This window comes from Phocoena phocoena, chromosome X (assembly GCF_963924675.1).
Source record: "Phocoena phocoena chromosome X, mPhoPho1.1, whole genome shotgun sequence".
Taxonomy (NCBI): Eukaryota; Metazoa; Chordata; class Mammalia; order Artiodactyla; family Phocoenidae; genus Phocoena; species Phocoena phocoena.
This window is the reverse complement of record NC_089240.1, coordinates 13,592,382-13,619,026: the sequence shown is the minus strand read 5'-3', so window position 1 is coordinate 13,619,026 and position 26,645 is coordinate 13,592,382. Positions and strand designations below refer to the sequence as shown.

At 42.2% G+C, this 26,645-nt stretch overlaps 1 protein-coding gene across 3 annotated transcripts; it reads left to right on the top strand.

Moving 5' to 3' along the window:
• The first annotated feature begins 1,167 nt into the window (after window positions 1-1,167).
• On the top strand, window positions 1,168-26,484 carry RBBP7 (RB binding protein 7, chromatin remodeling factor). 3 transcript variants are annotated; one of them, XM_065900403.1, is made up of 12 exons: window positions 1,168-1,491; window positions 2,305-2,449; window positions 8,124-8,269; window positions 11,890-12,036; window positions 13,160-13,275; window positions 17,516-17,676; window positions 18,453-18,579; window positions 18,697-18,774; window positions 20,151-20,227; window positions 22,164-22,221; window positions 25,180-25,290; window positions 26,026-26,484. In XM_065900403.1, exons 1-12 carry the CDS (start codon window positions 1,476-1,478, stop codon window positions 26,092-26,094), a joined length of 1,251 nt encoding a protein of 416 aa, XP_065756475.1. In that variant the 5' UTR covers window positions 1,168-1,475; the 3' UTR covers window positions 26,095-26,484. The 3 variants fall into 3 exon arrangements, with proteins under 3 accessions (XP_065756475.1, XP_065756473.1, XP_065756472.1); XM_065900401.1 differs by having other exon boundaries at window positions 11,863-12,036; XM_065900400.1 differs by lacking the exon at window positions 1,168-1,491 and adding an exon at window positions 1,881-2,028 and having other exon boundaries at window positions 11,863-12,036; window positions 26,026-26,094.
• The last annotated feature ends 161 nt before the right edge of the window (window positions 26,485-26,645 follow it).

The following is a 26,645-nucleotide window of genomic DNA, read 5'->3' as shown; positions in this document are numbered from 1 at the left end:
AGAGCAGCAACCGCACGATTTCGTTTCAGAATCACCATCGTCATTTGCAAGAAGGTGCTTGGAAAGCATCACGGCAGCAAGTGTCCCGGCGCGGGGGTGCTTTTGCAGCGGGAGCCTCTCCGAGTCTGGATGTAGACTGAGGCTCCCTTTGCACTAGGCACCTCGGCCACCTCCCCCAAGCCCGTCCCCTCTGCTCCTGGCTCTCATTTTCATTCCCTTTTGGCCTTGCAGCCTGCTTTCTCCTCACCCCCGAGCACTCCTTAGGGGCTACCAAGTTCCAGGGCAGAGCAAGCCTCCGGCAAGCCGGCGCAGGTCAGCTGTGCCCAGCTCTTTCCAGCTTCGCCAGCTTGGGGTGGGGCCACACTGGGACCCCCGCAGGTGACAAGTATGACTCAGCAGGGCCCGGGGCTAGGACAGAGACCAGAACGCCAGTGCAGGGACAAAATCCCCCGCAGTACGAGAGGCCTCAAACATCATTTGAATGACTCAAATTTGTGAACAAACAAAAATGTAATTCAAATCAGCTTCGGAGCGTTTGCGGCCTGTGCCTGAACAGGCCGCAGGTTTAGCCTACTAGGGAGGCCCGGCGGCTTCTGCAGTCACAAAACGCCCGCGGCCTCTGCAAAAGGCCCCCTTTGCCTCCGACAAACCCTACCTTGACTCGACCAGGCCCCAGAAAAGGCCAGTCGGCTGGAGGGAGAACTTTCGGGTGCAGAGAATTGCATGCCCGCGACTGTCAGGGAGACTTTGAGGGCACAGTAGTCTCTCGAGACTAGAAACCATTTTCCTTTCTCGCTCTGAGATTTTGCTTGGCTAAGCGGCGGCAGCCTCCCTGCCCCCTACCCCCACCGCCACGGCCACGGCCGCTGCAAGCAGCCACGCCCCGCGGCCTCAGGGCTCGCCGCCCCGGGGCTCGCGGCCCCCACGCAGCTTGCAAGCCGCGCCTCCTTTCGCCCCACCCCCGCGCGCCCCCATCCGCCCCCGCGGCCGGCCCTGGGAGCGCCGGGCGAGTCCTTGCGCCTGCGCCTCGCCAACTTCCTGCCGCGGAACGCCCCGCCCACCCCTAGAAGCCCGCCTCCGAACGCCGCGTGAAACCTGCCTGCCGCACGTCATTGGTCGAGGCGACGAAGCCGTCGGCTCCCAGGCCCGCCTCGCCACCGCCTCTCACTTTTCCCAGGGCGGATGCGCCTGCGCTCAGCTGCCTGGGCGGGCTGGGAGGCGCGGGTTGAAAAGTCTCGTTCCAAGTTTGGAGAGAGAGAGAAGAGCGCCTCAGACCTCGGTACCCGTAAGCGGGGAGGAGGTGAGAGAGAAGGACGCAGCGTCTGGGGAGCACCCAGGCTGTAAGACGGAGCTCAGGCTTCGAGAGCTAGAAGTGTGTGACGTGCCTGGGAAAGGCAGGAGCGCCTGCGGTTGGGCTGCTCTTGGCTAGCAAGGGGAGTCCGAGGAGGCGGCGAGGGGCGAACACCCGACGCAAGATGGCGAGTAAAGAGAGTAAGAGGCCCTGCGGGGCGGCGCGCGGCGGGGGGCGGCGGGCGTGCGAGGCCGCGGCACGCGCCGGCGAAAGGCGCGAATTGGCGTGAGGAGCAGGGGGCGGGGCCGGGCGCGAGGCTCGGCGCGCGGCTCGAGGGGCCTACGCGGGACGGGGCCGCAGCGCGGAGGGCTCCGAGCACTTCCGGAGCCGGGCGTGGGGCCGCGGGTTGGGCCCCCTTCCCGCCACCCTCCCCTCCCGCCACCCCCCTCCAGCGGCGGCGCTCCCTAGGCCCCCGGGCGGAGGCGGCCTCTGCCGCCGGAAAGCGGGCACGGCGCCTCCTAACACGCGCGCGCGTCGACCGCCTCGGGGTCGCGGCCCTTGTCCGGGGGATTCTGGAACCCGCTGACTTATGGCTGCCGACGCGGGCTTCGTGGGATCAGAGGCCTCTCCTGGTGGGGGATGGAGGGAGCGGGCTGATGGGTTTCTGCTACACGTGGATTCGTCTCGCCGGGTGGGTCGGGGAGGTCCTCTACATACGGGTCGTCATCTTGGAACAGGTGCGAGCAGCTGTAACCTGCAAAACAATTGCGTTGTCTGTGTAGTTACCCAATTTTGTATACGCAGGCGGTATTGATTTTAAAGTGCAAAAAAATAAGCTCCCTGGTGTTAATATTCTCTCCACGTTCTGGAAGAGCAGTTGGTTGTTCGTGTCCAAATTAGAGGTAAAGGGAAAGAGGAGATTAGGTGTGGTCGTCTCGAGGTGACCTCCAGTGGAGATTGTGACTCCGATTCCTCTCAGCCACTTAATCGTGTGGGCTTTCTCCAAATTTCAGTGTTTGAAGATACTGTGGAGGAGCGTGTCATCAATGAAGAATATAAAATCTGGAAGAAGAATACACCGTTTCTGTATGACCTGGTTATGACCCATGCTCTTCAGTGGCCGAGCCTTACCGTTCAGTGGCTTCCTGAAGTGACTAAGTAAGGGTTTCTGGCAACTTTTATTTCGCATAAATTTAACTATTGACTTGAATTTCCTAGGGTTTTTTTTTTGGCGTTTTATACATAGAACATACGCAAGTAATCAATTTAGACCTTGCGTGATGTGGCAGGTGATTTTTATTTTCAGGACTTAAGCGATTTATGGGGTGGTTTCTGACGTATAAATGTGGCGTTAAAAGGGGACAAAGAATCTGTTGTGAGATTAAGGATATATGTAGGATGCACTGGATATATTTGACATTTCGTGGACTTAAATATAGATCAGCATTTCTTTGGGCCCCAGACTAATGGATTTCTTAATAACTTTATGGGAAAATGGCATGTGCACAGAAAAGTGCACAGATCATAAGCGTGTGGCTTGATGAATTTTTACAAAGTGAATACACCCTTGTAACCAGCCCCCAAGATGAATACGTCTTAATTGGCAAAGGTGAAGAGAATTTAGCAGCAGTTCACCAACGAAAAGGTGGTGGTGTTGGCTTATAGTATGGGATACGCTTTGAGGTTGCTGTTGGTTTTTATGAGTGTTCTTTGCACCTCTTTGTAAAATTTCTCTGGTAATAATTGCTGACATTTATTGAGCACTTAGAACAGGGCCTGGCGCATGTGAAGAGCTTTATGTCCTATTTTTTGGTTTAATACAACAGTACAATAATTACTTTTTATCATTCTTTTTTTTAAATCATGTGGAGACTGGGGCTGAGATATGACATAACATGCCCCAGGTCACACAGCTGGTGAGTGGTGGAGCAGGCTTTCAAACCCAAACCAGGTGGCCCCAGAGTTGAGGCAACCTCTGCACTAGGTTATCTTTCTCATACAGTTGCACTTTTCCTACTAGGAACTGGGCCTTGTACTTTATTTTTTTTTAATATAAATTTATTTATTTATTTATTTATGGCTGCGCTGGGTCTTCATTGCTGCGCGCGGGCTTTTCTCTAGTTGTGGCAAGCCGGGGCTACTCTTTGTTGTGGTGCGCGTGCCCTTGTACTTCAAAAGTGTATTAAATTTTGAGTATTGTGAGCATATAACTTAATGAGGATTAATCAAACTCTAGAGAGGGGATTTTGCAAGAACTTTTAAAAATAAGAGTAAATTACCTTCATATAAAACTCTTCATATGATGGCCAGATTTTCCATATGTGAACATTGACTTCCATACAGTTAGGGACTTCCACTGGGCCTCCCAAAAATCTCAATGTAAATGTGCAGATGTGGGAAGAAGAGCCAAGAACTAAATAGTGGAGGTTTCTAATCCTTGACATTTATAACTTTGACCATCAAATGCTTAAGGGTATTGAGGTTCTGGTTTAGAGCATCATGTGCATTTGACTCTTTGTGTCTTCCTGTTAAGCAGATGATTTACATTCGCTTGGATCTTTTTGACCTACTCTAACTGTAGAAAAGAGCCGAGGCTTTAAAGTTAGAGACGTGAGTTTGAATTCTGCCCCTTGCTTCTTAGCTTTGTGAATTAGGGCAAGTTGGTCAGTCTCTATCCTGGAGTAGCCTGGTCCGTAAATGGAGGTGCTCATGGTTCTGACAGCCTGCACTTGAGGAAGTAAATAAGATCGTGCATGTTTAAGTGCTGGCACAGAGTGAGTACACAGTAAATGGTGACTGATGGTAATTCTCCCACCCTTTCCTATTCAGAAATCATTTGTTAGGGTGGAATATCTCTCTTTTTCCATTTGTATTTCAATGAATACTGTTTACTGAAGTCTTTTTAATTTATTTATGTTAACATCTTCTTTGGAGTATAATTGCTTTACAATGGTGTGTTAGTTTCTGCTGTATAACAAAGTGAATCAGCTGTACATATACATATATCCCCATATCTCCTCCCTCTTGCGTCTCCCTCCTCCCACCCTCCCTATCCCACCCCTCTAGGTGGTCACAAAGCACCGAGATGATCTCCCTGTGCTATGTGGTTGCTTCTCACTAGCTATCGGTTTTACATTTGGTAGTGTATATATGTCCATGCCACTCTCACTTTGTCCCAGCTTACCCTTCCCCCTCCCCGTGTCCTTAAGTCCATTCTCTAGTAGGTCTGTGTCTTTATTCCCGTCTTACCCCTAGACTTTTTTTTTTTTTAGATTCCATATATATGTGTTAGCATACAGTATTTGTTTTTCTCTTTCTGACTTACTTCACTCTGTATGACAGACTCTAGGTCCATCCACCTCACTACAAATAATTCAATTTTGTTTCTTTTTATGGCTGAGTAATACACTGAAGTCTTTTTAAAATGTTACCTATAACATGTTTTGCATAAAGATCTTAAAATTATAGATCTGTGTATATCAGCCCAGATATTACTTTTTAAAAATTTTTATTTATTTTTTATTTTTATTTTTGGCTGCTTTGGGTCTTTGTTGCTGTGCGCAGGCTTTCTCTAGTTGCGGTGAGCAGGGGCTACTCTTCTTTGCAGTGTGTGGGCTTCTCATTGCAGTGGCTTTTCTTGTTGCGGAGCATGGGCTCTAGGCACATGGGCTTCAGTAGTTGCAGCACACAGGCTCAGTAGTTGTGGCTCAGAGGCTCTAGGGCGCAGGCTCAGTAGTTGTGGTGCACGGGCTTAGTTGCTCCATGGCATGTGGGATCTTCCCAGATCAGGGCTTGAACCCATGTCCCCTGCATTGGCAGGCGGATTCTTAACCACCGTGCCACCAGGGAAGCCCCCCAGATATTACTTTTATATTAAGAATTAGGAACTTAACAGAAAATACTTTAACTAAATTATATATTCCATGGTGTTCTTTGCATGCAAAGAAGTGGGATCTGGTTGTGGCACGTGCAGTGGCTCTGGGAATGCAAGAAAATGCCAGCCAGCCTGCGTTCTTGGGTGTTGAGGACGGCTGTCTGGTGCTTTGCAGGGTTCTGTTTGGGGTATGAAGGGACTGTGATTGTGTTTCATCACTATGTAGGACAGTAAAAATGTTGGCTACTCTTATAGCCTGGCTCTTTGAGAGATAGGCTCTACTCAACCTCATCAGGCTGGCCTTCTGCCTACATACAGCATGCTTCCGAATGATTACTTGCACTTTCTAAGCTGTTGTCCTTAAATTCACTTAGGCGATCATCCATATAATTGATTTGGCTCTTTAACCTTTTTATTTAGGTATTTCTAAGAAATTATTTTTCAAAACTGCTAGATCATTATTTCATATCTTTTAATTGGATAATTTCTTAAACATGTTAAGACTTACACTCTACCTAAAAACCTGTGTATACATTCAAACTCAGATGATACAAAACTGCATAAGTCCCCCTTCCACATCCTCTATTCTCCTAGTTCCCTTATCCAGAGCGGAGGCAGTCCTTGTTTGCGATTTCTTATCCATCCTGCCGGCATGAAGAAGTACATGCTATGTCCCTCCATCTTTTTTTCTGGTAGCAAGTTGTTGACTTGACTTTGCATCTTAGTTCCCTGACCATGCCCCCTGCAGTGGAAGCATGGAGTCCTAACCACTGGACTACCAGGGAATTCCCAATTCACTTGACTTTTTAATGAGAAGTTTATATTGGAGACTTTTTTCCTATCAGCATACTTATATATATGTTCTTTTGTTTTAAGGGCTCCATAAAGTTCCGTTTATGGATATACTATAATTTATGTCACCAGTTCCTTATTGATGGATATTTGTTTTCAGTCTTTCGCTGCTTCAGGCAATGCTACTGAGAATAACCTTGTGATAATCTGTGGTTGTTTGGTGAATGTCTTAGCAGTAGAGTTAAAGTGGTCAAAGGATTCTGGCACTGAAAATGCACAAGGTCTTTTATAATGAGTGCTTCTGCAGCCTTAGGTGCATCCAGTATTGGAGGAAAATAGATATTGATTGGCTCAGGAAAATAGGCTTGTATTTTAATGATGGAGATGAAAGAATTTGTAGTAAAAAGAAAAATCCTTATGTGATGATCGGGTCAGGGGAAACCAGAATAATTGAATTTTAGAGTCAAAAGGAGTTTTTCAGACCCTCTAGTCCATCTGTGGTCCTGCTCCTTAGAAAGGTCATATGATGGATTGACGTGTTTAACCTGTAACTTTACCTGCTGGTCTTAGTTTTTTCTGCTTAATGCCATTAAAAAGAAGTCACTTTCTTCCTTTTATGTCAGTCCTAACATTGCTCTGTGCTGCCTCCTTTCTCTCAAGTATTCCTATTTCTTTTCAAATGGTTCTCATGAGATATGTTTAGGTTCCCTTTCATTTTAAGCCACTATTCCTTGTAAAGGTTTCATTTTGTCCAAATCCTCCTAAAGTACATTGCTAGAGCCTAATTTTCTAAGTGTGGTTTTTCCAGTTAAAAATAAGTGAGTGAATGCTCATGTGTTTTGCCTTCTTCCCTATATAAGTTCATCTCAGATGAAATTAATTATCTTTTTTGATAGCCACGTCGTATTCTTGGTCACTGAATGTACGTTGACTCAGACCCATGTCTTTTTTCAAATAAACTGCTGTTGCTTAGCCATGGCTGCCTTATTCTTTTCTTGGAGTTTTTGTGTATTTATTGCTGTTTTTTACCCTAAGCCAAATATTGGTAAAATTTCATCTTGTATTTTTTAGTTATTAATAGATTTTTAAAAATAAATTTATTCACTTTTATCTGTGTTGGGTCCTTGTTGCTGCACGTGGGCTTTCTCTAGTTGTGGTGAACGGGGGCTGCTCTTTGTTGCGGTGCGCGGGCTTCTCTTTGCTGTGGTTTCTCGTTGCGGAGCACCAGCTCCAGGCGCGCGGGCTTCAGTAGTTGTGGCTTTCGGGCTCTAGAGCACAGAGTCAGTAGTTGTGGTGCCCGGACTTAGATGCTCCGTGGCATGTGGGATCTTCCCAGGCCAGGGCTCGAACCTGTGTCCTCTGCATTGGCAGTCAGATTCTTAACCACTGCGCCACCAGGGAAGCCCAGTTATTAATAAATTACATGCCTAGAAGTAACCCACAAACCTTTTTTTCTAAACCACTGAATCCTTTGTGCAACTGGAATTTAGAAACAGATAAATAGTCTAGGCTGTCTGATGCTGGGGCCCAGAGCCTTACTTCTCAGCCTTCCTCACTGAGATGGGACCATGGAACACAGGTGAAAATTGCTCTTCTAGATAGTACAAATGGGAAAGCATTGTTAATAGATCCAGATGCAGAATCATTGCTTAAGCATTGTTAATAGATGCAGATGCAAAATCATTTCTTGGACCAGGGTGCCAAGAGGTATCAGTGATTTCTTCAGCCACAAAGTGAGTTTCCACAGAATAGGGTAACAAAGACCCGCCTCCCCTCTCCCATAAAAATGAGAATGCCTATTTTATAAGCTTTAAGCACCATAAATATAAACAAGGGTTTTCACATAGTGCCATTTTCACTCATAACCTGTTGTTTAGGTGAAGAAACTGAGGCCCACAAGGAAGTTGTGATTTAAGGAATTGCATATAACTAATTTTAGTTTGAGCCAGGATTTAAACCCAGTTTTTCTGACTCAGCACTTTATTTTTTCCATTGTACTTTGTTGCTTCTTACTCGGAAACCAGAAACAACTAGTGTGTTTAAAATTGAAGATTTTTTTTTAGGCAAGAAGTCATGATTTATGAACATGGGGATGGGTGATGGACTGGATTTGTTAGCAACTGATTTCTTAAAGGATTAGTATGACTTTCTTTCTTTCCTAAACAGACCAGAAGGAAAGGATTATGCCCTTCATTGGCTAGTGCTGGGGACTCACACATCTGATGAGCAGAATCATCTCGTGGTTGCTCGAGTCCATATTCCGAATGATGATGCACAGTTTGATGCTTCCCACTGTGACAGTGAGAAGGGTGGTAGGTATACCATATATTCCAGCATTGGTGTCAAGGAATAGGCCTCTAATTATATGCTATTAAAACGTTGTACTAATATCTTTTGGCCCAGCAGTTTAACTTCTAGGACTTTATCCTACAGAACTACTCACCCACATGTGCACAAGGATTTTACAGTAGCAGTATTTGCAAGATTGAAAAATTAGGCTCAACCTAGCAACCAGATGTTAGTTCATAGGAAGTTGGTCAAACACATTATGGTATGTTTGAAATACTGTGCAGCAGTTACTAAGAATGACCTAACTTTGAATTTTACACACAGGCAGGGAGATAAATCTGTATGCACTGGTATGGAAAGGTTTCCAAAATAAAGTGAGTAAGTGGTATGTGTGATTATAGTAACTGTTTTGGTAACAGTAAGAATATGTGTTGGTGTAGGCATAGGAAAAAGTCAGGAGGCATTTACACCAAACAGTTAATAGTGGGTTTTTTATGGAAGCTGTTGACTCCCATCCCCCAATCCAAACATACAGTCCCCTGTTTTGGTATTCCCACAACCACCCAAGTTTGGTGATTTTGCTAGGAGGACTCACAAGACTCAGCAGATTATGCTCATGGCTAAAGTTTGTTACAATGAAAAATACAGAACAAAAGCAGCAGGAAAAAGATAAGCATCAGGGAGTCTACAGAGGTCCAGCACAAGTCTCATCCAGGGCCACACAGGATGTGCTTTCCCTCTGGCAGCAAACGACAGGGACACGTGTGGACTATCTCTGCTCAGGGACGCCCATTCGAGGGTCAGGGTCTCAGTCTTTCATGGCGGTTGGTTTTGTAGGCACATCATATTGGCAGCCAGCCATGACAGCTGAACTCGGGACCCCCCCGCCCCGTAATGAAATCAGGTGCATACCATCAGTCTTGATATTTGTGCAAAGCAACCCTGACAGACTGGTACAGCATGGTCCCTTGCTTCAGGTGTACACCACAAAATCAACCCATCAGTGACATCGAGAACATTCTGAGGTCATGGTCCCAGGAGTTGGTCAAGGGTCAGTCATGGGCCCAGTGTCTGTCAGAACTGTGAGGGCTAAGCAACCAGACCTGCTGGGTTAGTGCTTTCCCCACAGCCCCAAATGGTTGAATAGAGCTTTCTTATTGAAAATAAAATTCTACTTTTTAGCTAAAGTCCTGCCACCCCTACTCCATTCCTCCTTGCTTTCTTCTCCAGAATTCATCACGGTCCTGAAATTAGTGTGCCGTTTTCAACTATTTGTATTTTTATTATTCATACAGTAATAAACATACATAATGTTGTTTTGCAGTTTGCTTTTTTCATTCAATTTTGTCTGTGTATACTATGTAAATGTCTAGGTCATTCTTTTAACAACCGTATAGTATTCCATTATGCTTAAACCTCAATTTTTTCTTCTATCAAGGGGCAGTTGGATTGTATCTGTGTGGGTGTTTTGCTGTTATGAGCAATGCTTCAGTGAACATCCTTGTTCCATCTCCTCGTACACGTGGGAGAATTTATGTAGTGGAGTGGAATTGCTGAGTTGTGTGGTATATTCATTGTCAACCTAAAATAATATAAACCTTTTCCAAAATGATTTACTCAGTTTACCACTTCCACAATTCATAGTCCATTACCCTACAACCTTATGCATTATTTCTGTAAATATTGTTGTAATCAGAAAAATTTTAATGGCTGTTAGTCCTAAACTATGTACTTAATTGGACTTTCAGCTTAAGAATTAGTCTCTGTGCATGATACATGGAGATATTGTTATTAGTAACTTGTCCAGTGAATTACATTCTAACAAGTGACTACAGTAATTCACAGTTAACACCTTTTAAATTTTTCAGTTATGGTATTTTTAATGGATACTATTGTCATTAAGATAGTGATTTTTCAAGCTTTTCCTTTTGAGTTTGAGAAAACAAAGCCCTGTATACACAGTAAATCTTACCTGGAAGCCCAGTTTTTATTAAAGGAGAGCTGTTGAGTTTGTTTTCACTAAAGGAATTTGGAAACTTGAGTATCTTTGTAGCAGAAGGGCGAGAAAGAATCCTTGGGGTCCACGTGGTGGGAGATTGAAAATATAAAAGCGGCAGCTTTGGAGCAGGCTCTCTGGTGGTGGCAGGTGATAGGATCAGGAGGGGTGTCTTGGAAAGGCTGAGGCATTTTCTTCCATTGACTCGATGGGAAGGGGAAGTGCTAAGAGGGAAATGGGTGATTGCGTATGGTTGTGTGAGAGTTGTTGTGTGAAATGGGCTATGACTTTGAGCCTCAGAAATAGTAAGCAGTGTTTGCCATAGAGAAGAATGGCTAAATTCTTCCCCCATCCCCCCACCCCTGGCCCCGTGGCTTGCGGGATCTTAGTTCCCCAACCAGGGATCAAACCCGGGCCCCGAAGTGAAAGCACTGAGTCCTAACCACTGGACCGCCAGGGAATTCCCAAGAATGGCTAAATTCTGATAGTAAGGCATGGGAGCTAGTGTTGCTTGAGCATTCCTACATAGCAGGGCCTGGCTGAAACTGAGTAAAGGCTTACTGCTTTCGGTGTGTTTTCGCCAGGCCCCAGCCAGTCTGTTTTAGTTGTTACCTGCCTGGTTTCATTAGGCATTTGAGTTAGTGTTACTTGACCTGAGACACAGGGTAAGCTGAAAAGGAATGTGCAAAGGAGAAGAGATATAGGTCAGGAAGAAGTAACAGTTATAATGTGAAGCCTCCGAGTTTTTTCAAGTCAGCAACTAATTTAGATTTGTTGTCTACGAGCACAAAAGAGAAAATGTTCTTGTTTGCTCTTATCTGCTTAGATATTCTCTACTTGTATTCTTTCTGCTATCACCTTGCTTCTGCTCCGAAGTTACACTTTTTATGTGGCTTTCTCACTTTTCCAAGGCCTTTTTTTTCCCCCAAGGCCTTTTTAGTAACTATTTAACATTGTAGTCATATTCCTACACCAGATAGGGAGGTTAGCCCACTCATTTTAGCTTTGGCACTCCACTAGCAGTTGAACCGACATGTTCAACTGGATTGAATGTGTTCAAGGATTCTGGTGGAACTGACGTACGTGTGTGTGTGTGTGTCTGTCTGTCTGTCTGTCTGTCTGTCTTGGGATTGGGTGGGTGTTAGTTGGATTTCCGATATGAGGATGTTTTTGACTTTAGACTCAAGGAGTGTTCATACTCCTGAGGATGAACCTGTCTTAATGAAACCATAAATACAATTCTAATTTCAGCACTTCCAAATGAGTTGTATTTGAACTAAAAGGCTGAGGTGTGTTAATTGTGTGGTTATTTGAATTTTCGTGAATAATTACATCATCTTCACAACTGAAAGAAGGTGGTTTTTAAATGTTTTAAGTCCAAGGTGGAACTGAACTGCATAAAATAGGGATCAACATTTTCCAATTCACATGGGCTTCGAGAATAAATTAATTCCAAGTGGCAAGCGAGCCTATATTTTTGTGTTCTTGCGTGCCCTCTCTCCCTCTCTCTTGGCAATTTGTGTTGTATTCTGTCAGATTAAAATCTCAGGTTGATTAAACTGAGTGACTTGTGAATTTTAATCGTAAGTGTATGTGTTTATTTCTTTCTTCTCACATTAGAATTTGGTGGCTTTGGTTCTGTAACAGGAAAAATTGAATGTGAAATTAAAATTAACCACGAAGGAGAAGTAAACCGTGCTCGTTACATGCCGCAGAATCCTCACATCATTGCTACAAAAACGCCGTCTTCTGACGTGCTGGTTTTTGACTATACAAAGCACCCTGCTAAACCAGGTATGTAGTAATAAAGTCAGACCATTGCTTGACCCTTCTTGATTCAAAATGATAATAACTTTGACATCATTCAAACTAGTATACTCTAATTTTTAAAGGTTTAGAAATTGTTTCAGGGGTCCCAAAACCATGCCAAATTCAGTGATTTAACAGAAGAACCTCACAGCAGGTTATTATATTCCTGGCTAAAGTTTATTAGAGCAAAGGATATAGAGCAAAAAAAACGGGAATAAAAACTGGCTAAGGTTTATTACAGCAAAGGTTACAGAGCAAAGACAGGAGGAGAAAGATGCACATCAGGCAGAGTCCAGAGAGGTCAGGCATAGACCTGTGAATCCTTCTCCTCTGGGGCCACATACCACAGGGGCATAAATATCTCTGCCCAGGGAAGCCCATTTGAGTCTCAGTGTCTGGGGATTTTATGGAGGTCTGGTCACACAGGTACATTCTGCTCTGTGACCAGCCATGGTAAGGGAAACTCAGGACCCTAGCAGTGAAGCCAGATGCATCATGAATCTTGCTCAACAATCCTACAGGTCTCGACAAGCTGCCACAGCATGCCCCACTGCTCTGGGCATACACAGCTTCATCAGACGGCGACATGAAGAATTTTGTGAGAGTCACATTCCCAGGGGCTGGCTAGGTCAGTCATGGTTGCAGGCTACCTTGGAGACATGCAAGGACTGAACAGCCAGACCTGCTGTGTTAACTGTTGCCTCACAAAAATGTTCTTAAAACTGGACTTGGAGCTGGGGTGGGTTGTCACCATGTAAATTTGTGGGCTGGTATAGTTTTCAGTATTTTGTGTTAGAGCTTAGTACTAGGTTTTGCAAAGGAACAAGTCATTTTATGGTCACGAAACCTGGTTTGCATTGAGTATTTGAAATGAAGCACAGAGAACAGCTTTTCAGGGTGGTCGTGGGTGAAACCAAGTCCTTGCTTATGTGTGGTGCTTTTCCAGGCATTATGATAAATGTTACGGCTCACTCAGAAGTGGGAATTTGCTCTTACCAGTTCTGATAAACAGATAATCACTTAGTAGTTAATGTATTTCTTTTTCTTTTTTTTTTCTTTTCTTTTCTTTCCTCCTTTTTTTTTTTTTGTTTTTTTTTTGTTTTTTTAGACCCAAGTGGAGAATGTAATCCTGATCTTAGGTTAAGAGGCCACCAAAAGGAAGGCTATGGTCTTTCTTGGAATTCTAATTTGAGTGGACATCTCTTAAGTGCATCTGACGACCATGTGAGAAACCTATTCTTCCTAATCTACTCATGCACTGAGAGTTAAAGACTGTGTCACGGACAGCTCTGCACTGATGGAGACTAATAGATGAAAGGTTTTCTAAGATAATACTGATTGTTGTGATAACATTTCCACAGGATTTAGAGAAATGGTTATCACACTGCCCTTTTGGAGCCTTAGAATTCCACAAAGCTCTTTTGAAGCAGCCTTAGAGTGGAAGGAAAGTGGGCAAAAGGTGTCCCATTATTTAAAAGTGGACCTCTGTAATGGAGACTCTTTAAAGTGTTTGTGAGGCCTGATTAATATAAATTACATTTTAGTTTAGTTGTTTTTTGGTTTTTTGGGTTTTTTTATACTGTTTTTTAAGTGTACAATTCCGTAGGTTTTAGTATATTTGCAAAGTTGTGAAACCATCATTAGTATCTAATTCTAAAACATTTTCATCAAATGTCACAAAAAGTAACTCCATACCCATTAAACAGTCACTCCTCACTCCTTCCTTCCCCCAGCTCCTGGCAACCACTAGTTTACTTTCAATCAGTAGATTTGTCTTTTCTTGATATTACATATAAATGGAATCATATAGTATGCGGCTCTTTCTGTCTGGCTGCTTTGATTTAGCATTAATGTTTTCAAGGTTCATCCATGTGAAAGCAGTGTCGGTACTTCATCCCTTTTTATGGCTGAACAATACTCCATTATATAGATATACCACAATTTATTCATTTATCAGTTGGTAGACATTTGGGTTGTTTCCCCTTGGGGCTGCTTTTGAGTATTGCCACTGTGAACATTTTTGTACAGGTTTTTGTGTAGGTATGTTTTCATTTCTCTTGGGTAGTCACCTAGGAGTTGAATTACTGAGTCATGCGGTAACTTTATGTTTAGCTGTTTGAAGAACTGCCAAACTTTTCCAAAGCAGCTGCACCACTTCACATTCCTACCAACCGTGTATGAGGCTACCAGTTTCTCCATGTCCTCACCAACACTTGTTATGGTCTGTCTTTATTATAGCCATTCTAGTGGGTGTGAAGTGGTATTTCATTGTGGTTTTGACTTATATGTACTAATGGTGTTGAGCATCTTTTCATGTGCTTACTGGCCATTTCTGTACCATCTTTGGAAAAATTTGTATTGAAATCCTTTGTCCATTTTCATTTTGTATTTCCTTGAGAGTGCTTTATATATTCTAGATTCAAGTCCTTTATCAGATACGTGATTTTTTAAAAATTTCTCCCATTCTTTGGGTTGTCTCTTCACTTCCCCCCCCCCCCCCCCCGTACGCGGGCCTCTCACTGTTGTGGCCCCTCCCGTTGCGGAGCACAGGCTCTGGACGCGCAGGCTCAGCGGCCGTGGCTCACGGGCCCAGCCACTCCGCGGCATGTGGGATCTTCCCGGACCGGGGCATGAACCCGTGTCCGCTGCATCGGCAGGCGGACTCTCAACCACTGCACCACCACGGAAGCCCTCTTTTCACTTTTTTGATGATTTCCTCTGAAGCCCAGAAGTTTTAAATTTTGAGTTCAGTTTATATATTTTATGTCACTTTTGCTTTTGATACCATATCTAAGAAACCATTACATAATCCAACATCACAAAAATTTACACCTATGTTTTTTCTAAGAATTTTACATTTTTAGCTCTTATATTTAGGTCTTTGATCCATTTTGATATGGTGTGAGGTGTAGAGGTCCAACTTCATCCTCTGTGTGTGGCTGTCTAGCTTTCTCAGCCAATCTTTCCCTGTTGAGTTGCCTTGGCATCTTTTAATATAAAGTGTTTTAATTAACAATGAAAAGTACCACACAAATGCAAAGTGATCTTGTTAATTTATTATAGATCAACGTTTGTAGCATTCTTGCCACTAACAGCCCCATATTTTCTTTCATGGTTCCCATGCTGTAAGCCTGAAGTGTCTGCTATGACTCCAAGTACAAGCCGAGAGTAGACTTTTGGAGCTTTTGAAAGCTCATGTAACTTGGCCACAGTTAGCGTTTTATGTCAGCTTTGTGAGAGGTTACTTGCCTTCTTCCTTAGTATATCCCCATACCTAGAACAGGGCCTGTCACATCGCAGACCTTCTTTATTTGTCTGTTAATTGCAGTTTCTGTTCAGCTTTTTGAAGTATTGAAAGTAGGCAATTGGCCCAATCAAGATTGTTTAGTTACAAGCAAGCAAAACCAACTGTGGCTGATGGTTTTGTTTTGTTTTGTTTTCTATAATTTTTCTCTACCTTTTTGTAAATTTTAAATTTTTACTATTTTTATTTTTTGTTTTTAAGGATATTCTTCAAGGGCATTTTCTGAGTGATCTTTTTAAAAAAATATCTCTTTTAATTTGTTTTTAAAAAATAAATGTATACCCCCTTCACCTATTTCTCCCACCCTCCACCCCTGGCAACCACCAATCTGTTCTTTGTGTCTATGAGCTTGTTTTTTGTTGTCGTTGTTTTTAAGTTTCCATATATAAGAGAGATCATGTGGTATTTGTCTTTCTCTAACTTACTTCGCTTAGCATACTGCCCTCAAAGTTCATTTTGTCACAGATGACAAGATTTCCTCTTTTTATGGCTGAGTAGTATTCCATTGCGTATATACAGCACATCTTTATCCATTCATGCATTGATGGATACTTAGGTTGTTTCCTTGTCTTGCCTATTGTAAATAATGCCACAGTGGACATGGGGGTGCATATATCTTTTCGAGTTAGTGTTTTCGTTTTCTTTGCATAAATACCCAAGTGGGATTGCTGGATCATGTGGTAGTGCCAGTTTTACTTTTTTGAGAACTTCCATAACTATTTTCCTTGGTGGCTGCAAAGATGGTGCTGGCTGATTTAAACAGAAAAGTAATTGATTGGAAGGGCCTTGGGTAGGGTAGCTCACAGAAGTGCTGTGGCGGCTAGAAAATGGTCTGGAAAAGAGGGGAGGCCAGGTCGTTGACCCAAATTAGGCCAGTGAGGATGTCATTCTTGCCACCCTTGGAAAGTGGATGTAACACCCCCGCCCCCCAATCATCAGAACAGATTCTCCTTTTGTTGCTGTTCACAGTTCGAAGACCTGGTCAGATGATTGAGCCCATGTCATGTTCTTGCAACCATGCTCCAAGGGAGGCTGGGAAGCAAGGGTCTACCTCAGTTCTCTGGAAGGAAGCTTTCCTTTGTTTCCCTCAAAGTGAACATCCTCCCAACAGGGAGGATGGGTTATGCTCAGGAACTTAACTGCTAGTACTTTTTGAAGACACCAGGCTGGGAGTTGCTAGTCATAATTAATGGCTGACGTTTCCCAAGGGCTCCATATATGCCAGGGATCTTGCTAATGTTCCCAGGATCCTTCTGAGGTGAGGAACAGGTGATGGCAAGAGTTCCACACGTTCCGTCTCTTCCGTGCATGTAAATTGTGCAAGTACCAACAGAGACTAAGGGCCATGTGTATTATGTAACAGAAACCCTTTCAGGTAAAAAAAAGTGATTTATAAAGAGATGAAGCTGATACTAGTGTCAGTGAAATTAGGTCGAATATAGCTTAATGGAATTACCTCTTGTTTTAAACCATTGAGATGAGAATCATTGCGCTATAGCTTGTAGTATTTTTTCATAGAAACTTAAGACTTTTTTCTCAACTATTTTTATGATGAGATGTTAAGAAGAGACTCAACTCCCAGAGCCTGCTGATCTGTGATCTTTGAGGTCTGGGCAGGCCCTGTGGCATCTTCCAGTAGCCTCATAGGGGTTCCTAGGTCATTCACCTTTTGCACTTCCTGATGTGTGTAGTGGTTTCTGCCATGAAGTGAGACTTGGCCAAAGGCTTTTGCTTTTTAAGAGGCATATTTTAGTTTTAATTCCCAGTCTCCCAACCCAGCGTTAAGTTTTAAGATGTGCATTTCTGTTCAGTAGATACCGAACACCAGGCTGTCAGTGTTGTGTTGTGTAATCTGGGTGAATTTTAGATACTTGACTGAATGTATGTAGGTGGAAACTCTATCTTGAATTTCTTGCCTGCCACCATGCTGTCTTCCTGTCCCCATTACACTGTATCTTCCTTGCCCTCTGCATCTCAGATTGTGGAAGCTGTACCAATACACTCTTCTGTTTATGAAGCTTTACTTTTGTTTATATTTCCTCCTCGTGTTTATTTGTAACTTTTATATAATTAAGTAGTTTTGTTTTTAATAAAGGTGTTTTAAATAAGGTGTTAGCATTTAAATTCAGTATCTTATAACTTGTTTTGTTCCTTCTTCAGACTGTCTGTCTGTGGGATATTAATGCAGGACCAAAGGAAGGCAAAATTGTGGATGCTAAAGCGATTTTTACTGGCCACTCGGCTGTTGTAGAGGATGTGGCCTGGCACCTGCTGCATGAATCATTGTTTGGATCTGTTGCTGATGATCAGAAACTTATGATGTAAGGTGGAAAATTCAGTGGGGTCTCATTATATGGGTGTCCTGAATGGCCATCAGTGATTGTGGTGGCCTGTGGTTTGATTTCTTTTTTTTGTAATTATGTCTTGGCCTTCAAAAAAAAAAAGAAAAGAAAAAAAATAGCTTTAGTGAGGTATAATTGACATAATAAACTGCAAGTAGGTATGGCCTTTTTACATAAAAGTTACTGTGCTGTATGGTTGAACACAACTTTTTATTTAGAAAAAGAAAGGAAAACAGGTATGTACACACAAAGAAACATGCTTAGGGCAGTGGTATGTATCAAAATTGGGATCAGGGTGGTTTGCATTGAAGTTGAGGGAGAGAGTGATTGCATCAAGGCATGGCCACGGGGCTGCATTCAACTGCCTGGAATGCTTTTTATCTCATAAGCTAATGTCTGAGGCAAACAAAGCAAAACACGGAAATTTGACAAGGCTATGTTGTAGGTATCAAATTGTTACATTTTTCTTTATGTAGTATTTTGTGTACACTTGAAATAGCTGGTAATCCAGACAGGAACCTAAGGAACAAGAAAGCAGAAATAGCCCTAGTTTGTTTTGCGCAGGTTTAGCACATATCAGTTAGTGGTTGGAAGTCCAACTCTGCGTGGTTGGTGTCCCTGAAGGGGCGGGTTAGCGAGAGAACAGTGGCGTGGAGTGGTGCTGGTGTGGGCGCCGAGTGTTGGGGAGAGAGGCTGGGTTGGGTTGAGCAGCCTGCTCGTGTGCTATGTGCCTTGCTTGTACCTTTGTGTTTTAGATGGGACACCAGGTCCAACACCACCTCCAAGCCGAGCCACCTGGTTGATGCGCACACCGCTGAGGTCAATTGCCTGTCGTTCAATCCCTACAGCGAGTTCATTCTCGCAACTGGCTCTGCGGATAAGGTTTCTTAAGTTTTTGCATACTTGGTGTTTACAAACCCAGTGGTCTTGTTACTGTAATATTTTAAAATTCTTATGTAAAGTGCATAAATGAATTCCTTTTCATTTATTTTTCTTCAGACTGTAGCTTTATGGGATCTGCGTAATTTAAAATTGAAACTCCATACCTTCGAATCTCATAAAGATGAAATTTTCCAGGTATGTGACAGTTTTCTGATATCTGTCAGATTTTAGTAACGTTTTGGTAGAGGGAAATCAAAAAATTTTTTTCTTTTATATCATGGTCAGTGGGCATTGTTTTTTTGTTGTTTTGTTTTTTTTTTTTTTGGCCAAACCTCGTGACTTGCAGGATCTTAGTTCCCCGACCAGGGATTGAACCCACGCCCTCGGCAGTGAAAGCGCAGAGTCCGAACCACTGGACTGCCAGGGGAGTCCCTGTTTATTATTTTTGAAAGCTCCTCTTCTCCTGTGTAAGTTAACTAGTGAGAAATAACTTGGAGCTTTTTAGAAACTATTAGTTCAGAAGTAGAAGGAAAAAACCTTGCAAAATAAGATCAGTTTAAAAAGTGAAGGGAGTTCCCTGGTGGTCTACTGGTTAGGATTTGGCACTGTCACTACTATGGCCTGGGTTCAGTCCCTGGTCGGGGAACTGAGATCACGCAAGCCGTGTGGCACAGCAATCAATCAATAAAATAAGTAAATAAAATTTTAAAAAGTGAAATCCAGAGATTCTTCCCTTAAGGTATATCAGCATGGTGGGTCCTCTAGTGAAAAATATCTTGTATGTGGTTTAAAACAGAGATTTGCATAGGCTAAAATATACTTCATTGAAAATGTTAAAAGCTTCTGGGATGGTTTCGGGGCTGAATAAGTTTATTTGGACCCCTAGCTGAGTTCCCTTGTGTTGGGGAGTATGACCTTCCTGGGGGAAAGCTGAGGAGATGGTCCAACAAAATTGAGTTATTTGCAGTGAGGTGGATGGACCTAGAGTCTGTCATACAGAGTGAAGTAAGTCAGAAAGAGAAAAACAAATACCGTATGCTAACACATATATATGGAATCTAGGAAAGAAAAAAAAAAGGTCATGAAGCACCTAGGGGTAAGACGGGAATAAAGACAGACCTACTAGAGCATGGACTTGAGGATACGGGGAGGGGGAAGGGTAAGCTGGGACGGAGTGGCATGGACATATATACACTACCAAACGTAAAAGAGATAGCTACTGGGAAGCAGCCGCATAGCACAGGGAGATCGGCTCGGTGCTTTGTGACCACCTGGGAGGGTGGGAGGGAGGGAGACACAAGAGGGAAGAGATATGGGGATGTATGTGTATGTATAACTGATTCACTTGGTTATAAAGCAGAAACTAACACACCATTGTAAAGCAATTATACTCCAATAAAGGTGTTTAAAAAAAAAAAAAAGAGTACCTGAAGGGACAGGACAAAGAGGGTGAGGGCTTGTAGGCCAAGGAGAGGGTATAGAACACGAAATGGGAAAATGTCAAGGATTAGAACAATATCCACAAACTTAGGAACGGATGATTCTTTACATTTTCAAATATGTATTGCTAGGTCCACTGGTCTCCACATAACGAAACTATTCTGGCTTCAAGTGGTACTGATCGCCGCCTGAACGTGTGGGATTTAAGGTAACTCAGTACCTGGTGACAAGAAATTGCATAAATATGCTAATCTGGCAGATTATGTAGTAATTCATAAACTAGAAGAGCAATTTGCTAACCCCAGTTTAATAAGTCTAATATTAATTTTAAGTACCTTCCTGAAGAGTCTTTGTTCCATAAAATAGAAGTGAATCAGCAAATGGACTGTAAAGTAAATTTATGCATATGTGAGTTTTGTTTTTCTATTGATAATTAGGACTGAAGTCAGGGGGCGGGGGTGCATGTGTGTTTCAACATCAAAATGATGGCATTGAAAACACTTCTGCTGTAGAAGGGGGTAAAGACATTAGCTGTTCATGTCTCCTTGGGTCACACTTACACCTGCAGGACTAGTCTTTCTCAGTTTTTTTTACCATTTGCTCTTCTGTGCTTTCATTGGTTCTCTTCGCAGGTATGAGCTCCCGCTGTGGGTTGTGTAACTGCTGGGGTAAACTTGGGAACAGGATGAGCATAGCCTGTGCTGTCAGAGATCTTAAGTTCTTCTGGGCGCTCATTGTGTAAAGAGTTGCTCCCAATTCTTAAAGTTCCTTGACTGCAGAGTTGCTGTTGCAAGAATTTCAGACTCCTTTGCTTTTTTTGAGCCTTTAGAGCCGTTAATAATGTTCCGTTACATACATCTCTGTAAGATGTCCTTATCTCAAATTTAAATCATTAAATTCCTGAAAATAACTTCTTTCCTACCTGTATTGCTTTGAAGTGGACTAAGTTTTTAGTCAAGGCTGCCTTACTTACAGAGACAGTAGACCCACTTTTCAGTGTATGGAATAGAGACACTGTAGAATAAAATGCTTGTGTTGTAAAACTGCTAAACATCTAATGTTCTGTGTTCTTATGGAACAAACTCTGGCTGTGATAGATGCTTGAAAATGTAGAGAATCTTTAAAACAGACATTTGAGTGATTTTTTTTAACTTGAAAACAATTTTAGTAGTAAAATTAGAAACCTTAAACAAAAACTACAGTGTTGTATGAACTGGTGCAGCAAGGTTTGAAAGTCTGATGTCCTGGCAACTGGATTGTCTTTAGGGGTGCCGTAAATAAATTTGCAGGCATTGTATAATTTCTTCTTAAAGTTTATTCATGTCTTGCTTGCTATTAAAAGAATACATTAGATAAAATTATGGATTAAAATGGTCGATGTTAGCAATTGTACTCCTGACAGTGGGAGGAGAAACATAATTGTCTAGCAGTCCCATGTGTTTGGCTTGTTTGATTAGCTTTATTGGAAAGAAAAAGTCTAGCACATGGAAAGTTGTGTATTTTGGCTGTATTTTTTTTTTTTTTAGCAGCTATTACTAGCAAAGTCCACCTGTTTACCTAGGTATCAGGGCTGATGATTGGTGTGTAACGAGTGATTTCACTGTTGGAACTGCTGGCAGCAAATTCTACAAATTGACATTTTTAAGATAAGAAAAAATTAAAACTTAACCTTTCCTTGGCTTATATATTCCATAGTTAAAGTTGTTTTGTTGTCATATCTTTAGACACATCTACAGTACTGATGTGTAATTGTATTTCACTCCTGGGATGAGAAAGGCTTTAAGAGTGAAGTGTAGGGACTGGGCATCAGTTCTTCTATAGATATTTTATATTCTTTTCACCTTTTAATCCTAATGCAGGAAACACCTCAGTTAAAATATTGAATGAATTTTAAGCTAATATTTATTAACAATAATTACTATTCTTCAGCTTCAGTTATGAACGGCTCTTATTACCATTTCCAGGAAGTAAGCACCACACCCTCCCACCAAATAATTAATACAAAAACTAACCGATAACACTAGAGAAGTAAGTTGCTTTTAGAGTGTGTGTTTTAGGATGGGATTTGTGGGCTGATGCTGGCTTTGCAAACATTGATGCTAGAAGAATTTCAGTAATGAAGGCATTGTGTTCTTTCTCAATAGCAAAATTGGAGAAGAACAATCAGCAGAAGATGCGGAAGATGGGCCTCCAGAGCTCCTGGTATATATTGGCTTTTCTTAATGCAAGATGAAATGTCATATGCAGATTGGACTATTTGTCATTGTTTCATGTATCTGGAAAATGAGTCAAGAACTTCAAATTCTAGCTCTTGAAGATGATTTCAAATTGGAGGCCTTGGAGGTTATTGTGATAGAGTTTTGACATTTATTGAAAATACTAAATAGAGCCCAGTAGGTTTTACCAATGTTTCACTAAGAATAATTTAGGCTCCTGGAAAATAGTGTATAATAATTTCTCACTGATTCTCTCAATTATGATGTTTCTGAGGGTTTGGGGGTGAGGGGCATTGATATTCAATTAGCAATACTTAACACTTTCTAACAGTATGGAAAAACTTAATGACCTGATTAAGTTCCCTGCTCAGAAAAATGAATGCTTCCTCGATCTTGTTGATGCCAACAGTGCCCACCATCTTCCTCCCATTCCTAATTAAATTATCTTGGCATCTCCTTGGCCCTTTGAAGGTTTGCATGGTGGTATCTGTCCTCATCCTTCCTGACTCTGAGTCCTTCATTGTACACTTCAGGTCACTTTTCTATGAATCATTGCCAGACTTGGTAATGGTTCTTTGTCCTCACTCTGAATTCAACATTTATCTCCACCAGTCATTTGGCAGATAATCACTCGTTCCTCTGTAACGTATATTTAGCTCTTAGGCCAGTACTAATTTTTGGAATGCTTGGGCTTTGCCCACCACTTTTAAAAGGTAAAGAAGGCCATTGAGGATGAGCCCTGCACACAGAAGATGTTCACTAGATGCCACATAGTATGGACATCCGAGACCCCCTTACTCCTTGCCCTGTGTTACCGTGCCTGACGTACTAGCATGTTCAGTGTTAATACTTCTGCTGCTTATAGTATTTCTCAATAAAGTGCTACCATAGACAGATGACAGCATCTAAATGCTGTATTCTGTATTGGGTGTCTTAATTTGAGAAGTCTGTTTTGTGATGCAGGGCCTCGTAAATTTTTTAAGTCTTTTTTTAGCTAAGGTGTTGCTACCAACCATTTTTACTTTTTTCTTTTTTTATATTTTGTTAACGCTTACTGAGATATAATTTACAGATCATACAGTTCACTGAAGTATACACTTCAGTGATTTTTACTATGTTCATAGAGTTGGACATCCATCACAAGTCAATTTCAGAATATTTTTTTTTACCTCAAAAAGAAATTGTACCCTTTAACCATCACTTCCCAGTCTTCTTTTGTGAGCCCCTGGCTACCACTAATTACTTTCTATCTCTCTAGATTTGCCTGTTCTGGATGTTTCATATGACAGGAATCATGCAGTATGTGGTCTTTTGTGACTGATCCTTGCACTTAGTGTATAATGTTTTTAAGGTTTCCTGCTAGTTTTTGATATTGCAGGGAGAGGACAATGTATTTGTACAATGTCTCTGTAACAGTTTCATGGGCCTTGACAAAATCCACTAGTATTTTGCTTCCTTTTTCATGAGAGTCTGAAATCAAGGGACATTTAAGTGTAGTAAACTGGATACTAACAAGATTTAAATATAACAATGTCTTGATTTAATGACTCCTGTTTATATTCCAAGCCTGTGGTCTGAAAGGATTTTCACTTATGTCCCCTTTATGACTATATTTAAAAGCTGTTAATCCCATCTTATACTAGGTAAAATAGTTACATTGCATATAACCTAATTGGTGGAGATAGACCTCACTGTCAAACTAAAGTCAAATCTGACTTTCTGTCAGGAAGGGTGACTTACCAGTTCATAACAAAGTATTCATATTCTCCATGTGAAAATTGTTTCTTCTTTTTTTTAATTTTTTTTTTTTTTTTTTTTTTTTTGGCTACACTGGGTCTTGGTTGCTGTGCGCAGGCTTTTTCTCTAGTTGCAGTGAGCAGGGGCTACTCTTTGTTGTGGTGTGCGGGCTTCTTGTTGCAGAGCATGGGCTCTAGACCACAGGCTCAGTAATTGTGGTGCACGGGTTTAGTTGCTCCGCGGCACATGGGATCTTCCCAGACCAGGGCTCGAACCTGTGTCCCCTGCACTGGCAAGCGGATTCGTAACCACTGTGCCACCAGGGAAGTCCTCTTTTTTTTTTTGGCCGCGCTGCGTGGCACGTGGGATCTTAGTTCCCTGACCAGGGCTCGAACCTGCGCCCCCTGCAGTGGAAGCTCGGAGTCTTAACCACTGGACCAGCAAGGAAGTCCCAAGAACTGTTTCTTCTGAATCTTAATTCTAAGATAAATAAAGCCCAGTGCAGGAAGTAAGACTGCCCCCTTCAGCATTTCTTAGCAAATACCTCGGTTTAGGTCTTATGGGGGAGGTTAAAAGACCTTCTGGAGTCCCAAGAATTCTTTTTTTCCCCCAGCCTTGGGGCAGTGTGCCTTGGAGAGATTGAAGGATGGCTGAGAAGTATGCCTTTCCATTAGTAAGGGGGAGAAGGGGATCCTTCAGGGGGCCACAGAAGAACCAGGAGACTCCAGGTGGGCCAGTTTTAGGAGAGTATGTATAACATAAGACATCCTGGAAATGTATGACCTTGAATATTTGTATCTATATATTTGCTAATGAGGCAGAATTTTAGTGTTAATTATATTAGCTATGGAAATGGCACTGTGGTCGTGAAGGAAAATGTCCTTTGTTTTCGGTGATGCAGGCTGAAGTATTTAGGGGTTAGGTGTGCTGTCTGCAACTTTGTGGTGGCTCAGCAGGTGGTGTGTTAACGAAATAGTATTTGGGGAACCTAGGTGATGGTTATCCAGGCGTTCGTTGTACTATCCTATCACCTTTTTTGGAGGGTTTGGAAGTTGCCAAAATCAAGAGTGGTGGAGGGCTGGCTTACTAATAAGCCTGTACCACCCTCACTCCAAACTGCAGTTCAGCGACCCGTTACAAGACTGATGCTCTAAAAACTAACTTCCAACATGAGATATGAAACCAAGGCTTTTTTTCTTCTTAACAGTTTATTCATGGAGGACACACCGCCAAGATATCAGATTTTAGTTGGAACCCCAATGAGCCTTGGGTCATTTGCTCGGTGTCTGAGGATAACATCATGCAGATATGGCAAATGGTGAGCCTAAAGTATTTATTTTTTCCTCAATGACTATCTTGGAGAGATTTTACTAATGATTAATATAATAGACATATATCAAACATTTAGGTACATATTATATCAAATATTTATAGAAAGTCTTAAAAGACCTTTTCCCATTTTAACAGCAGTCTTTAGTTCAATATGCACCTGTCGGGTTGGGAGAAATCTGTGCACACGTTGATGTAGACGTAGCACCTGCTCCGATTTTCATGATCGTTACGCCCTTTATCAGCTGGGCTCTTGGCATCACTGCGCCATGTCCAGTGTCTGATGTGTCGTAGGCATGAAGGATACGGGAGGAAACATCAGTGCGTTCACACTGAGATACTGAGTTCTGTGGTGATGCGCACTAAGCACTTCAGGGCTATCACTCCGTCGAAGTGTCTGAAATGCTTTTGGAAAACACCTTTTATGGATAACTGAAATAAGTAGTAGTGCATGGGCAGCTAGGTGTGTGTGTGGAGTTACATGCTGGCAAATAATTTTTGAGGACACTGGCGTGCCTTTTCCTCATGAAATTTATTGGTCTTTGGGGGTAAAACAAAAAGGAAACTAAGTTTACTCCAAAATGTGTCCACATTTAATTTCCAGCACTAAATCACTCTGGCCAGTGACAGCTAAAATCTGGATAGAACTAGTGAATGCTATTTTTAGATAGTCTTGTAAAATCTTTGGGGGGTTTTACCTCTGATTTTATTTGGTTGTCTCCAGGCTGAAAATATTTACAATGATGAAGAGTCAGATGTCACAACATCGGAACTGGAGGGGCAAGGATCTTAAACCCAAAGTATGAGAAACGTTTCTATTGAATGTAATGCTACACAAATGCTTGATTTATCAAGCGCCAAAATGGCATTGTATAGTAGAAAGTCTAAGTGGGGTGGCATATGGCGTTCTTTACCTTCTGATCCTAGCACTTTTCAAGTGAGCTATTGCGTACTGTATCATATTGTAGCTTTTAGGGAAGAAAGGAATGTTGCTTAAGAAAGATCATCAGCCATTGTTTTAAAATACAGTAGCAGGGTACTGCCTTTGATTCAACTATTTTAAGTCCTTGTTTTCTCAAACTAAGTGCTTGCTCTTCCTAAATATGCAAGAATAATTAACTTTTACACTTTTTCCCTCCAACACTTCTTGATTGGCTTTGCAGAAATAAAGTTTTAAAATAAACTTTGTTTTATTCTTTTAGAACCTGGGTTGGGGGTGTGTGTGTGTGTGTATGGATGGATCTATGTATGTCCCTTCATGAGGAGGCTGTCAGGGTATACATGCTGAGAACTACCTGAATTTCTTTCCAAGGTACGCGATGGATATCCTGTGCAGACGTGGGA